This window comes from Nicotiana attenuata, unplaced genomic scaffold (genome assembly GCF_001879085.1).
Source record: "Nicotiana attenuata strain UT unplaced genomic scaffold, NIATTr2, whole genome shotgun sequence".
Taxonomy (NCBI): Eukaryota; Viridiplantae; Streptophyta; class Magnoliopsida; order Solanales; family Solanaceae; genus Nicotiana; species Nicotiana attenuata.
This window is the reverse complement of record NW_017671176.1, coordinates 302802-317346: the sequence shown is the minus strand read 5'-3', so window position 1 is coordinate 317346 and position 14545 is coordinate 302802. Positions and strand designations below refer to the sequence as shown.

Here is a 14545-nt window from a genome sequence, read left to right as displayed (position 1 = left end):
CTGAACTTGTTATTTTGCCTATGTTATCCATGCTTAGTCCCAGAGCTATCCCAGTAGCACCACCACTGTATCCTGCAGTGAGGTGCCTGCAGCTGAGCCTACCCCGACGGACTTCATGACAGCATCGGGTTTTCAGGTGGTCATGGGGCCGTTATGCTGCAGTTCATGGACACCATGACTCAAGCTGGTTTATTTCCAGCGGATCCAACCACATCACAGGCGGGAGGGGAAGCACAGACCCCTACAGCTCAGGCTCCTGGACATGCCAGAGCTGCAGTAATTATCAGTCTCTGGGCTTCACTTTACACCGCAGGTGGGGTGTCAGCCAAGTTGCTGCAGGGTACCGAGCTCAAACCAGTTGCGGATTGTGATCCGTAAAAGTTGTTGGATAGAATGGACCAGGGCTACAGACTCTGTCTTGGGGTTGAGCGTCATGAGGATGCCTAGGATTTTCTTGATAGGTGAGGGACAGACTGCACAACGATGAGATATTGGAGTCGCATCGGTGTTGACTTCAACTTTTTCAACTAGAGGGCCAGGCCCGTAGATTGGTGGCAGTCGTATGTTTTTGGCAGAGCCAGCAGGTTCTCCTCCCATCACCTTGGAGTCAGTTCACACAGTTATTTCTGGACAGGTATATCCCCACCCTCTGAGAGGGAAGAGCTACGGTATCAGTTTGGAGCAGCTTGAGCTGGGTCAGATGTCTGTGACTGACTATGAGGTGAGGTTTTCTGAGTTATCCCGCATGCATTGGATGATACTTCCTACCCGATGCGGAGAGGGTGCGTGGAGGTCTGATTCAGCAGGTTGCATTTCTAGCATTTAAGGCGCAACATGGCCCGAGAGGTGGAGATGGGGGACTTCTACAGCATAGTGGTGGAGATGCTCGGTAGGATCGAGGGCTTACCTTCGTTGAAAAGGGAGGAAGAAGAACAGCCAGGGCAGGAGCAAGAAGAGGAAATATTTAGAAATCTCACAGAGGAGTTTAGAGGCGCCGCGCATGGTAAGGTTAGGTTTTGGGAGGGGTTAGCCCAGGATTATTTTAGAACCCCGTTCCCCTAAATAAGACTTCCCGTACTTGCTTTTACTGATTTATGACTTGCGGGAATGGTTGGTTCGGGATTTGGAAGAGTTTGGGTTGAAATCGGAACACTTGGTTCCTTAAGGTTGGCTTAAAAGGCCAAGTTTGACTTCGATCAATATTTTGAGTAAACGACCTCGGAATCCTGATTTGAAGATTCCAACAGGTTCGCATGATGATTTCGGACTTGGGCGTACGTCCGGATTGGGTTCTGGATGACCCGGGAGCATTTTGGTGCCTAATAGTGAAAGTTGATTCCTTAAGAACTTTGAAGTTCATAAATATTTGGTTTGGAGCAGGTTTTTGTGTTATCGAGGTCCGAACGGAGTTCCGAGACCAGGAATAGTTCCGCATTGCCATTTAAGACTTGTACGCAAAATTTTGTGTCAATCCGAGTAGTATAAGTATGTTTCGTTGCGTTGGAAGTAATTTGAAGAACTTGAAGTTCATGAGTTTGATTCAATTGGTTTTAGGGGGTGATTCTAAGATTTAGCGTTGTTTCGGGCATTCCGAGGGTTCGAGCGAGTCCATTTTATGATTTCAAACTTATCGGTATGTTCGGGTGGGGCCCGGGGTCCCCGAGCGTCAATCGGACGAGGCTCGAGTGAAGTTAGAAAAATTGGAAAGGAGCTGAAGCTCCAGCTATCTGTCATAACCGCACCTATGGTTGGTCAGCCGCACGTGCGAGATCGCAGGTGCGGTCAACCCATCGCAGATGCGGCCAAGGGGGAGGAGCCCAGGAACCGCAGAGGCGGCTCCTTCTCCGCAAGAGCGGCTCCGCAGGAGCGGCCCACAGACCGCAAAAGCGGTCCTAGCCTGCCTGGCCCAGTTCTGCAGAAGCGAGACCGCATATGCAGTCCCCTAACCGCAGGTGCAAAAATCGTTGAAGGCAGTGCCTTCATTTAATACGGGAATGTGTCATTTTTGACACATTTCAACCATTGTTTGGGTGATTTGGGAGCTTCCAAAGAGAGAAATTCCACCTAGCATCTTGAGGTAAGTTCATCCTACTTATTTTGAACTTAATACTTGAGTCTTGGGTAGATTAACACACAAAGATTAGGGAAAAATCATGGGGTTAGAGCAAAACCTAGGGTTTTGATAAAAAATAGATTTAACCACAAAATTTTGTTATGGAATGAGGTAGAAATCATATATTAGTGATCCTTAGTTATAAAGAACAACTTTTTTCGAAAAATTTTGGAATCCGGGTACGTGGGCCCGAGGTCGAATTTTAGGAAACTTGTGTTTAGGGTTGGGAAATTACTTTAGTAGTTAAAATGCGAATTCTTGAGCTTGTATTGACTAGTTCCTACATCGTTTAATTAGTTTTGGATGGTTCGACTTCAAATTGAGGGTTTGAGCACGTTCTTGATATTGGGAGTACGCTTTGGAGCGAGGTGAGTCTCCTTTCTAACCTTGTAAGAGGGAATTGTCCCCATAGGTGAGTTAATTGATTATGTGCTCCTAATTGTGGGGGCTACGTACGCACGAGGTGACGATAGTCCGTGCGTAGCTACTATTATGTTAACTTTCCGGGTAGTTTAGGGCCCGTATTATACCATATTGCAAATGTCTATATCCTTTCATGTTAAGGAAGTCACTTAGGATGTGTTAGGGATTGAAAATAAATATATGAGAACGTATGCACTTACTTGATGACTCGTATGATTTAATTTGACTATGAATGCGCCTCATGTGTGTTTCTTGATGATAATTGATATTTGTGGATCGGGCCGATCGCCTTGGTAGAAATAGATGCATCTATGGTTCGCGCCATTCGACCATCTGGCAGTGCACATTTCCTTTTATTTTGGATCGGGCCGTACGACCTCGGCATAATGTGCGCATGACATCTATGTGAAATCTTATTCATGACTTACTCTGATAAATGCCTTGAATTGGAATTATATAAGACATGACTGAACCTGATATATATTGATCTCTGTAAACTCTGAGCTTGTTATTTTGCCTATGTTATTCATGCTTAGTGAAACCTTAAATCATTATTGGTATTGACCTTAGTAAGTGTCTGTCGACCCCTCGTCACTACTTCTTCGAGGTTAGACTGGATACTTACTGGGTATATATTTTTATGTACTCATACTACGCTTCTGTACTTAATTGTACAGGATCTGAGGCAGGTACATCTGGCTATCAGTCTAGTGCGCATTCTTGATAGAGTCTCGAGATTCCACGGTGAGATGCTCTTTTCCTATGCCGTTAAGCAGCGTGATGGAGTCTCCCTGTACTTTTGGCTTTCTATTCTAGTTCAGACAGTAGGATAGATTTATTCTTTTGTGTATTCTACTAGATGCCCATATACTTGTGACACCAGGTCTTGGCGCACACATTAGTAGACTATTCTTTTGGTTTGTATAATTATTATCGTGCATTACTGATTATCACTTATTTTTGATTCAAATGAACAAATTGTCGGAACTATTTTGGTAAAGTAAAACGAGAATTTACTAATATATAGAGTTGGATTGCCTGACAACGGTGTTGGGCGCCATCACGACCTGTAGTGAAATTGGGTCGTGACAACCGGGAAGTTGGTAGAAACATTCTTTTTGATGGGAATTTCACTCACCTCCCCTAAAAAGCTTCTGACAGTTGATTAGACACGTATCTCTCCGCATTTAATGCCAACACGCGTCATCCTATGATTCAGCATAACCTTTACCGTCTATCTAGATAATTATGGCCATGAGTTTAGCCGCCTAAACCTTTACTTATAGGCATCAACTTCCTTAATTTACACTTTATAACACTCTGAATTTTCTAAGACTTTCTTTACTTAACTCATCTTCCGACTTCAACCTTTCTATAACTTCCTTCTTTGAGAGAAAAAACTCTTTCTCTGATAAGAAATGGCCTCCTCTTCTAGAAAACCTTGTTCTTCAAAGAAAAAAGGCAAAGCTGACGATGCCGCTCCCCCTACGGTGAGTACCATCATCCCAAAGGGCCTGATTACCCCCAAAGATTTCGAAGAGATGTTTCCTTCTGCTAATTCTCGTACATGGGACGTTGGCAAATACCCTTCTTCCATTCGTCCTTCTAGTATTCCCGTTGTGGAGGAAGATTGTCGTTGCCAGGATTTAGACATTATCACTCCTGATCTGGCAGAGCCGGTAACCCTACCCAAGGAGGGTTTTACATACTTTTACGTGTATCCTTTTACTTTGGGAGTGTTTTCTCTGAGTGGAGAGCTTGAATCTGTCATTGCGGAGTTCCGTCTTCGCTACCAGGTGTGTTTGTCTCAAGTAAGTCCTTCCATGTGGAGGACGATTGCTTGTCTTCGGCGCTTGTGCCAAGAAACGGGAGAGGAGCTATCCCTATCGCGCGTGATGAACCTCTATTCCCCCAAAATCTTCCGCGGGAGGATGATAAACTTTAGCAAACGCGGTCACCATGCTCTATTATCTAGCATGGATGATGACAACGACCGTGGGTGGATGGAACGGTTCGTTGCGGTTGCAGTAAACAATATCATTCCGGCAAGGACTTCATCCTTTCTGGAATCATGGAACTGCACTCGTAAGCTCCTTGTTTAATATTTCTTTCATTAGAAATTTTCTCATATCCTTAATGACCCTCTTTTTTCGCCTGTTTCAGCAACTCGATGGGTTCTACCTAGGGTTGAAGGCTAGGACCAGTGGGTCCAGAAAATCTTTGATGCCACTACGCTCAAAATCTGCACGTGGAAAGAACTGGCCCTTAAATATAGTGGAAGGCCAAAAATCATGGTAACCTAAACTCACCTCGTCGTTGCTTTTTGTGTGAAGAAACTGATTAATCCTTTCTCTCTTTGCCAAATTCAGGTCTACCCCAGGGCTCGGTTGTCGTCCCCGAGGAGGACATTTTGGCTAATCCTGTTGATGCAGCGAGGCTGCTTCAGGGGGCGCTTACTTGAACAGGTGTCTTTGAGCCTGCTTTGGGTGCAAGTGTTTCTTCTTGGAGTCCCCGGACGGAGAACAAGCAACCAAAAAAAAGGCGTTCCTCCGCGGCCGGGGGAAAGAATAAAAAGACAAAGAGCGTAGCACCCGAGTTGTCGTCGGATGTTGTGGCGACAAGCACCACGCCCAATTCAGTCCCAGAAATCACGATGATCGATGATGACGGAGAAGCCAATGGTGAAGGGGCTTCTCTACATAGAGGACGACGACTTTCACCAACTCAGTTGAATGTCCAATATGTCGAGTTATCTATACCAATCGAGGATGATGCCTCGGTACTCTGGGGGGAGATTGATGTGGTAGAAGATGCCAACTCACGCTTCCAAGTTCCAGCTGCCGCGCCCGGTACTATAGGGTTAAGTACCGATCCTCTTCCGTCTTTGGTTGACAAGCAACGACCAACCATTACTGCTCCTACCGTAGTCGCTTCTTGACCTACAACATTATCTTCTTCATCTCCCTCTTCTCCAACTCATCCTTCGCCACCAGCACTTGCTACATCATTTCCGCCAGCCGTAGCTGCCGAGAGGAGGAAGTCCCTCTTTCCCAGTCCCCAGTTCTTGGGCAAAATTATGCTGCTCTCTCAGAAGATCCCCAAAAGAGGAGGAGCGCCACCCTCTTTGTTTCCACTGGATGCACCTTGTTGTCCCTGCCGGTGGAACTTGCTAACTATTTGAAGCGCCTGGCTTCAGAGAAAGATTGGGAAAAGATATGAACTGTCTCGGGAGAATGTTTGTTGAACAATGCCATGCACAACACAACGGCGGTATAGTTTTTGTTTTCTTCTGTTGTTTCTTCTATAAGTGAATGATAAAGTTTGAATTTGCATTCTTGTTTTAATTTGAAGGCCAATTTCCTTGCCTCTGAGGGCCTCCAAAGGTTAATTCATGATAAGGAGGAACTTAGCTCTGAGCGGGATCAACTTTCGGCCGAGAGGGGCCAAATTGTTGCTCGCCTCTCAAAACTGGAAACTCGAGGTGCCGAGGCTGTTAAATTGGAGGCTCGATTGCAGCAAAGCGAACAAGAAGCAATGACTCTTAGCCAAGAGGTTGTTCCATTAAGGGCACAATATGACGAAATTAAGGCCAAATGAGTTGATGTTCATAATGTTGTCCTTGCTGCATCCGATCGCGAGGCTGCCTCTGCTAAATGACCGCATAATTTGGAGGCAGCCTTAAACTCTAAGGCTGAAGAACTTGATGTTGTCGAGGAAAAGCATGCCCGGTTGGAGGAGGAATATAAGAAGGCCTTAGAGACTTAGAGGATAAATGATGGCGTCAATTTAGCCGCCTTTAGCCAAAATTCTTATTTTGATGACATGCACTTATGCCTTTTTAGCATTTCTTTACGTGTTGGAGATATTGTTGGGATTTCATTTCCTTACTTGATTTTGAGCTATATTTTTTTTATGTTGTTTTGTTTCTCATTTGAAAAAAAAAGTATATAAAACTTAAACGTAATAAAATATCAACACCCTGAAATAGTTAAATCTTTAATTGTACCAAACTAATCCATAGGAGGAATATGTTTACATTCTTGCTTTCTTTTCCTTGAATCCACGACAAGTGCTATTATTTTTTCAAGTACAGTTTCTTTTACGTCCAAATGCGTACCTCTAGGCTCTAGTAGCCTTACCAACTGTTTGCCTTAGTTTTATACCAACCTGAAAGAAACAGATTAACAATCGCTTTATTAAAAGAAAAAAAGGATTAACGTGGCGTTGCCTCTATTCGGCATCAGTGTATAACCCTCTGATAAGGGATTATAATATAATGCCGGTTTTCCAGTTTTTGACTAAAACATTAAAGTACTATAGCTGTTTGTTGGTTTGGTGCGTGGTCTCGACTCTTTATTCCCTCATTTGACCTTGAACTTGTACTTCTTTTTTAGTTAAAGACTCCACACAAGACATGTAATTACCTTGTAGATAGATAGTCTGAACACATCAATAATAGCTTTTGTTTCTAAAATGGATTAAACCACTAGTAGTCGTAGAACATGAGTGGAAGTGGATTTGCCACATCAATAACCTTCCCCATGTAGTTATTATGTATGAATCACATATTGAATATATATATCAGATGAATTCTTCAACTCACACTTCAACAAACATTTAAGTGTAAAGATTTTTCACATAATTTCTGTAGTTTGACAATATAATACAAGATAGTGTATTATTTTATCATGTTACCAATTATAGTTATCAAAGAAATTTACATATACTAACCTTAAAACAACATGATATTGCATATATCATTATTGCGTACAACTTAAACTCTACACATAAAATAGATCCGGGAATCGGGAAAGTGACACTAGAAGAGCAAAATTAATCTTCTTTTTTCTACCATGAAATAAAAAAAATAAAAAATAAAAAGCTACTCCTAACATATTTCCAAAGAAAAGAAATTTGTACTACAAAAAACTATATATTATTCATGAAGTCTTTAGCAATGTGTTGTTGATAGTACAATATAAAAGGCATCGCTGGAAACGCTTAGTCTCAAAGCACAACATAAGAGGCATTTCTTCAAATTTCCTAAGGCTTCCCTCTTTTATGGAGTGACTTGAAAGTATTAAATGACCATGCACCAAACACGAAACTTGCTGTTTGTTTATTGCCTCATTCCCGGCTATATATAGCCAGTCCTGTTGCACTCTCATATCATCTTCCTTCTAACTTGTAATTAAATCTTAATTATCTGCAATTTATCAGCTTAATCTTCTTCAAGTGTAGTGGCCAATGGCTCCTTTGTCTCTCCAGATAATCCTTTGTGCAACCATATTTCTTGTTTTGTCTACAATCTCTCCGTCCAACGCAACACTTGGAGCAAACTACTATGATCAAACATGTCCACAAGCTGAAGATATTATCTATCAAGCTGTTCGCAACGCTTCGTCTTATGATCCTAAAGTCCCAGCACGTCTTCTGAGGATGTTTTTCCATGATTGTTTCATTAGAGTACTCACTCCCTCTCTCTCCCTCTCTCTCTACATATATATGTGTCTTGTTTGCACATAATGCAAGTCATTATGTCATCACGAACTGTTTTGTTAATGATTACAGGGATGTGATGCATCAGTTCTATTGGACTCAACTCCAGGAAACAAAGCAGAGAAAGATGGTCCTCCTAACATCTCTCTTAGAGCCTTCTACGTGATTGATGATGCCAAAACTATGCTCGAAAAGGCTTGCCCAAGAACTGTTTCTTGTGCTGACATTGTTGCCATTGCAGCTAGAGACGTCGTGGCTATGGTACGTAGTCTATCATCCTCTCAATTATATACAGTCATACCTCTCTATAACAACATTTGCTATATAACAGTCATTCATTTATACGATCAATGTATTTTAACATGTATAAGCCTTATTTTCAATATTACTGATCACGCATTTTTCCAATCAAGCTCATTATAACTTCATCATGTTTGACAATTTTGTAGTCTGGAGGTCCACATTGGAACGTACTAAAAGGAAGGAAAGATGGGAGAGTATCAAGGGCAAATGAGACAATTAACTTACCAGCTCCATCCTTCAACACGAGCCAACTCATTCAGAGCTTTGCCAAAAGGGGATTGGGAGTGAAAGATTTGGTTGCTCTCTCTGGTGGACACACACTTGGATTTTCACACTGCTCTTCTTTTGAAGCCAGGCTTCGTAACTTCAGCTCAGTGCATGACACTGATCCCAGCTTGAATGCAGTATTTGCAGAGAGCCTAAAGAAGAACTGCCCGAAACCAAATAGAGATAGCAATGCAGGACAATTCTTGGACCCAACTTCATCAGTGTTCGACAACAACTATTACAAGCAAATTGTTGCAGGCAAAGGTGTTTTTGCATCAGATCAGAGTTTGTTGAATGACTATAGGACTGGTTGGATTGTTAAAGCATTTGCCAATGACCAATCTTCCTTCTTCTGGGAGTTCGCGGCTTCAATGGTCAAGCTTGGAAATGTTGGTGTTCAAGAAAATGGTGAAGTTAGACTCAACTGCAGAGCTGTTAACTGAGAAACCGGCCTTATATTTGTTAAGTGTGTTTGAAAATGAGTGTTTTGGGTAACCCCTATTTGTTCCTTTTTTCTGGATAATAATTCTCTGAATTGTGAGGCTTAATGCAGAGGCAGCGCAGAAAGAATAACGTCATCACATTGTTAAGCTTTATTCGTTATCTATCCTTTTGATTGTATTAAGAAAACATGACCACATTTCCTTTTAAATATGCTGTCATCAAAATTGAAAAATATTACTACTAGTTCGTAGATTTAGAGAAGGGGGTGGGGTACAAAGTCTCCAGAAATGAAGGTATTCCACCTACAAATACTAGCTTCTGCGGAAATATATCAATAGATAAAATACAGACATCAATTATAATCTCTAATAGAAAGTGCCAACTTCATAAGAATCAACCAACTCAACTCTCCGAATATAAAAATCAGAAAATAATAAAGTTCCACACATCTTAATTTGCTCGTGAATATTACTAAACTCGGAAAGCAAATCCTTTCACCAGTTCATACTCTTGAAAGATTCAATACTTAAGCAAAGTGTTTTCCCAGTATGATATAAAAAAGTAGTATCATTTAAATTTCTTTCTGGGCCGATCCCAGAAGCTGACAAAATGATTGCAGAATACAGCAGAGGTTCCACTTAAGCATTAAGTTACAAATAGAAGGTGAATTACAAAAAGTCGGAGAGACTTTCACACATTAAACTCAGGAGGAGGTAGAAAAAGTACACAATTCTTCAGGATTTGGCATTTGTTCAAGCAAATACAACATCAGATCGTAATATGTATTTGATACCCTTAGTGACATTCCGAGCTTCATGCAACATACATTTATCCCCATGAATGTGAACAAGAGCCATTCCTTCAGTTGGAGGTACCTGTATAGATTATAAATAGCATAACAATAACAGATATTTATTCAAGAAAATCATGTCATTATCCTTCAGTTGATGCCAGACTATGCAACACAATAGTATATAAGTAGCACAAGAAAATCATGATTTAATGCTTAGCTAATATGGAGGAATTGATATATGAAAGAACGTGATAACAATCCCGATTAAGTATTACATGCATATATGTGTGAAGGGAATCGAGAATGAGAACATTAACGAGAGAGAGTGGGAGTTGGCACATTGCTGAAAAGGGAAGGAATGCTACCTCAGCAACCAAAGCATTTCTTGGACCATAAAAGACAGTCTCCCCTCCAACAAGGGTCTCAGATAAAGAATCCTGAGATTCTTTATCATCTTTGGTTTTAGATTTAGAACCACCGCTTAAATATATTAGCAAAGTGTAGTGTGTGCGCTTTCCTTCTCCAACGTCAACACTTTCATCGATATGCCGTCCAAATCTCTGGCCAGCCTTGTACCTGGTGAGCAACAACAGTTATTGAAGAGGATCAAACATTTGTTATATTGTCCGTCTTAACATGTATTCTGGAAAAAGGAAATGAGAAACACAATGGCTGCAAAGGCCATGATATTAGAGGGACATATAGGAGGATTTATCATTATCTTTTTTGAACTGGAGTCCAGATATAAGAGGATTTATCATTTTACATGGGCAAAGCTTTCGAGCATGTTGTAGTAGTTTGTTATTTAGTTATATGTTCTATTTTCAGTTTACAAGGTTCTTTTTTGAAGTAAGGTATTACAATCCAATAAAATAGCACCAACGGGCTGCAGTAAATGCAGGGATCTGAGGCAGCTATTGTGATGCAAGTTTAAAAGTTACATCTAGGTTATTCAAGGAAAAACCTAGCACTCTACCTCCCTGTAAATGAAAAAAAGACAGAGAGTCTTCTTGGACTTGAAAATCATGACTTACCAACAAACAAATACATCACTGTTGCAGCTGTTGTCCCTCTCCTAAAACTCAGGTGAGTATTCAATATACCATCCTTCCAAAGTACAGCACCTTTTTCTTTTTCAATTTGAGAAGAGTAACACTAAAAAATTTTCCGATCCATATCATGTTGACTTGTATAATTTTAGATTGTTTAATAATGTCCTAGACAAATATTATAGTTAATTGCAATAAAAAATATTAATCAAAGAATTCAGATTGCTGCTCAAACAATTTAAACTTGACATGGGCAATCTATCTCTAACATGAAATTTTCTGAAGATATTATCAAACAAGCCACACTTATAGTATACAAAAGATTATGAAACGAATTGCAACTAATTGCATTATGTTAAGACATCATCAAGCAATAGAGGACTAAAATATATAATTCATTAATTAGTATTAAGGGAGTCGGGAGAAATGCCATAAAGTCATTTCCCTCCTCACTGGCACAACATCAGCACACCAACCTCTTCCTACATTTTTTTTTTGTTTCTTGTTCCTTGCCCCAATAGCTCTCCCAGCGACTTCCTATCGTTCATTTTACCATCCCTCTTTCCTATCGTTCATTTTACCATCCCTCTACTCTTACTTCTTTTTTCCTTATAATTTTCTGCTACTTTCCAACATCCACTCTCAAATGTCATGTATTTCATTTCAGCTGCGCCAATGTTTTCCTTTTTTTTTAGTAGTGGATGCCAACTTTCTGTTACGGGCCGGGGGAGGAAGAGAAACCTAATGTTGTATTTTGTGGTACACCCTGGATTTTCTTCTTGCATAGTAGAATATATATCATAAGGTTTGTTGCTTCATTTTATTCCTATCCAGCACAGATTTACTGTACTGCTTGTTTGAAAAGATAAGGTTTGTTGTAACTTGTGAGTTCAATGTTTTGGAATCAAGTGCGCCTACTATTTACTTCTTTGTTTCTGTAAGCTTTAAATAATCACCTATTTGTTAACTGCCTCACAACCCTTAAAAGCAAGTACTCCCTCCGTTCCAGTTTATGTGAACCTATTTCCTTTTTGGCCCGTTCCAAAAAGAAGGACCCCTTTCTAAATTTGGAAACAATTTAGCTTAAACTTACAATTCTACCCTTAATGAGAAGCTTTTATAGCCACACAAATACTCTGGGCCCCTTTTTAACTTGTTTAGGACCACAAATTCCAAAAGTCTTCATTTTTTCTTAAACTTCGTGCCCAGTCAAACAGGTTCACATAAATTGGAACAAAGGGAGTAACTATCAGGACCTTACCCAGAAAACCCTGAAAAATCAGCCCTCAATTGGATTATTCTGCTGTCTTGTAGGTTGTAGATCCATTCTCTCGTCTACATGGTCGATTATAACCTATTCAATCTCGTCAATGTTTATCAACCTTAATAAAGCTTAAATATGCCAATTTTTATTAAATTAACATGTTTTACTACTCAGCATGGAGAAGTATCACAGATTGTTGTATCTAAGTCGGTAATTGACATTGTACGCCATAATAATAGAGCAGTTTTATGACGAAAAGACACCTAACCTGTAAAATCTAATATTAGGGTTCAACCCAATAGCAACTCTGCCTCGAATTTTTATGTCTGAAAATAATCTGTTCAGTCCAGATCTCCATATTGCATCTGCGAGATCAGGATCATGCATGGATACACGATCATTGTCTCTATAAGCTTCGCCATATGCAGGACCAAGGCTTCCTTGGTGAACAAACCCAAGTGATTCCGCAGCTTTGACAAAAGCCTTTGATTCAGCTGGAGTAAAGAAATTCTGAACCTGAATACCTTAAGCAAATAAAGGAAGTATTAGAAGCAGATAAGTCAAGAATAGCACTTAATCACCAAGTTAAGACCTTGACAAAACATCATCACTTCAAGAAAAGATTAGCAATTCTTATTTCCTAATATGATAGCAAAAAAGGTCCAGTTTGACTGTTGCCGAATACACGAGTTGGATGATTTATCCGTGGTTAAATCCATGATATATTGTTTTCAGCTTCTCTGTTTTGATAATCACATCAAGAAGAAATCTTAGTTGAATCTCATAAGGATGTTTTTTATGTTTCCATTTTGAATGAACATGACGAAACTTGGCATGAGATGATTTAAATGGAGTAATGTAGTCAGTGAGGATTCATAAAGCCAACCCCTAGTTGTTTGGGATTGAGGCGTAGTAGTTGTTGTTGTTATGGTGAACCTATCAAAATTGAATTTGTTAGAGTAGAGAAGGACAAGAAGGAGAGGGGTTCTTCACCAGAAAAACTCTCCCTCCATTTCAGTTTATTGATAAAACTTCTTTTTGGGATGTCTAGAAAATATGGAATCATCAATTTAACTGAAGTCTTACAAGTAAGTGAAGCACACCTATATCTTTCAACAATTTAAGTAACCTTTTAGCTTCACCTATAACATTCTATACCAATTCGGCAGCTAAGCAATCTTACTCTTTATTTCTTTCACCTTAAACTATGAGCATCCTTGTTTCAACAAAGGATTGGTAGAAACTCATCATCAATATAGCAAAACCAACAACACACAATTATGGGAAGAATGGACCATTCTCGAATGTGAACATTTAATAATAAACTGCTCTTGATTTAAGCTTAGTCATAATCTTTGCAACAAGAAAACTTCAACTGTCTTGAAATAACAAGTGATTTACTGAGGAAACATCCACTTCTAATGCATGACAAATTTGCTAAAGGAGCAAGAGCAGTGAATCTCAAATTACTCTTTGTCAATTGTTGAAGACATAATTTAGTAAATAAAAGCTGGACTGATATTTCTTTACATGTTACCTTTCTCAATAAACTAATAATTGAGTAAATAAAAGTATGCATTCTCGATAAGTTAAACTTTTAGATGAGATAGTGACCCACTTCAACATGGTATTGAACATACAAAGGTCATGGGTTCGAGTCTTGGCGTCACTCATTATCAAAAAGCATTTCCACATGCTTGGCTCATGAAGAAGAATAAGGTTCGCACATAAACGTCATGTTGAATACACAGTTAAGTAAATTAAAGTGTGCACCTCTCAAGTTATAAAACGAAGTGTCAAACAAATGCATGTACTAAGGCAGCAAAATCTCAAGTTATACAGTTAATGTTTCAATTGTAAATGTGTAAAACAACGAGTTTCAGATTTGCTCAACTTTGAAAGACACAATTATGAGGCTCATGAATTTTTATTTTATTTTTTGAGGGGGGGGGGGGGGGTTAAATTAGGGGTAAACGAAGAACAATTTTTTTGTGCAAAACCGGAAAGAGGGGAAGAATTCATACAGTAATAAGATCGTTATCTTTGAGGCGATTGAGCTGAAGATTAAGCTTGAGTTTGATTGATGGCCACCCTGTTCCCTTTTCCTTTTTCTTGCCATCCTTATTCCTCCTTTCTGCCATTTTTCTCTTCCTTCAACTCTTTTCTCTTTTCCCTGCCTATATATGTGCGAAATGTGACATTTTTGTGGGTTCAAACATTTATTGGGCTGTGATAGACACTTCTATTGGGCTGAGACTCTCTATATAAAAAAGGAATTTTTACCTTATTTATTTTAAACAAATATCATTTAAAAAAATTATATTTTATAGATACCTTTTAATGTTTATAGCAAAATATCTAATTTTGGTTACCTCCTACCCCTAAGCCAC

General features: G+C 39.7%; 2 protein-coding genes across 2 annotated transcripts; one reads left to right on the top strand and one right to left on the bottom strand.

Annotated features, from left to right (window-relative positions):
* The first annotated feature begins 7696 nt into the window (after nucleotides 1-7696).
* Nucleotides 7697-9257, top strand: LOC109206445 (peroxidase 66). Its single transcript, XM_019369269.1, has 3 exons — nucleotides 7697-8002; nucleotides 8108-8296; nucleotides 8485-9257. Exons 1-3 carry the CDS (start codon nucleotides 7784-7786, stop codon nucleotides 9046-9048), a joined length of 972 nt encoding a protein of 323 aa, XP_019224814.1. The 5' UTR covers nucleotides 7697-7783; the 3' UTR covers nucleotides 9049-9257.
* Nucleotides 9258-9567: 310 nt separating this feature from the next.
* LOC109206444 lies at nucleotides 9568-14341 on the bottom strand. Its single transcript, XM_019369268.1, has 4 exons — nucleotides 14180-14341; nucleotides 12424-12671; nucleotides 10208-10418; nucleotides 9568-9924 (listed from the first exon to the last, which is right to left on the bottom strand). Exons 1-4 carry the CDS (start codon nucleotides 14294-14296, stop codon nucleotides 9802-9804), a joined length of 699 nt encoding a protein of 232 aa, XP_019224813.1. The 5' UTR covers nucleotides 14297-14341; the 3' UTR covers nucleotides 9568-9801.
* Between the last annotated feature and the right edge of the window lie 204 nt (nucleotides 14342-14545).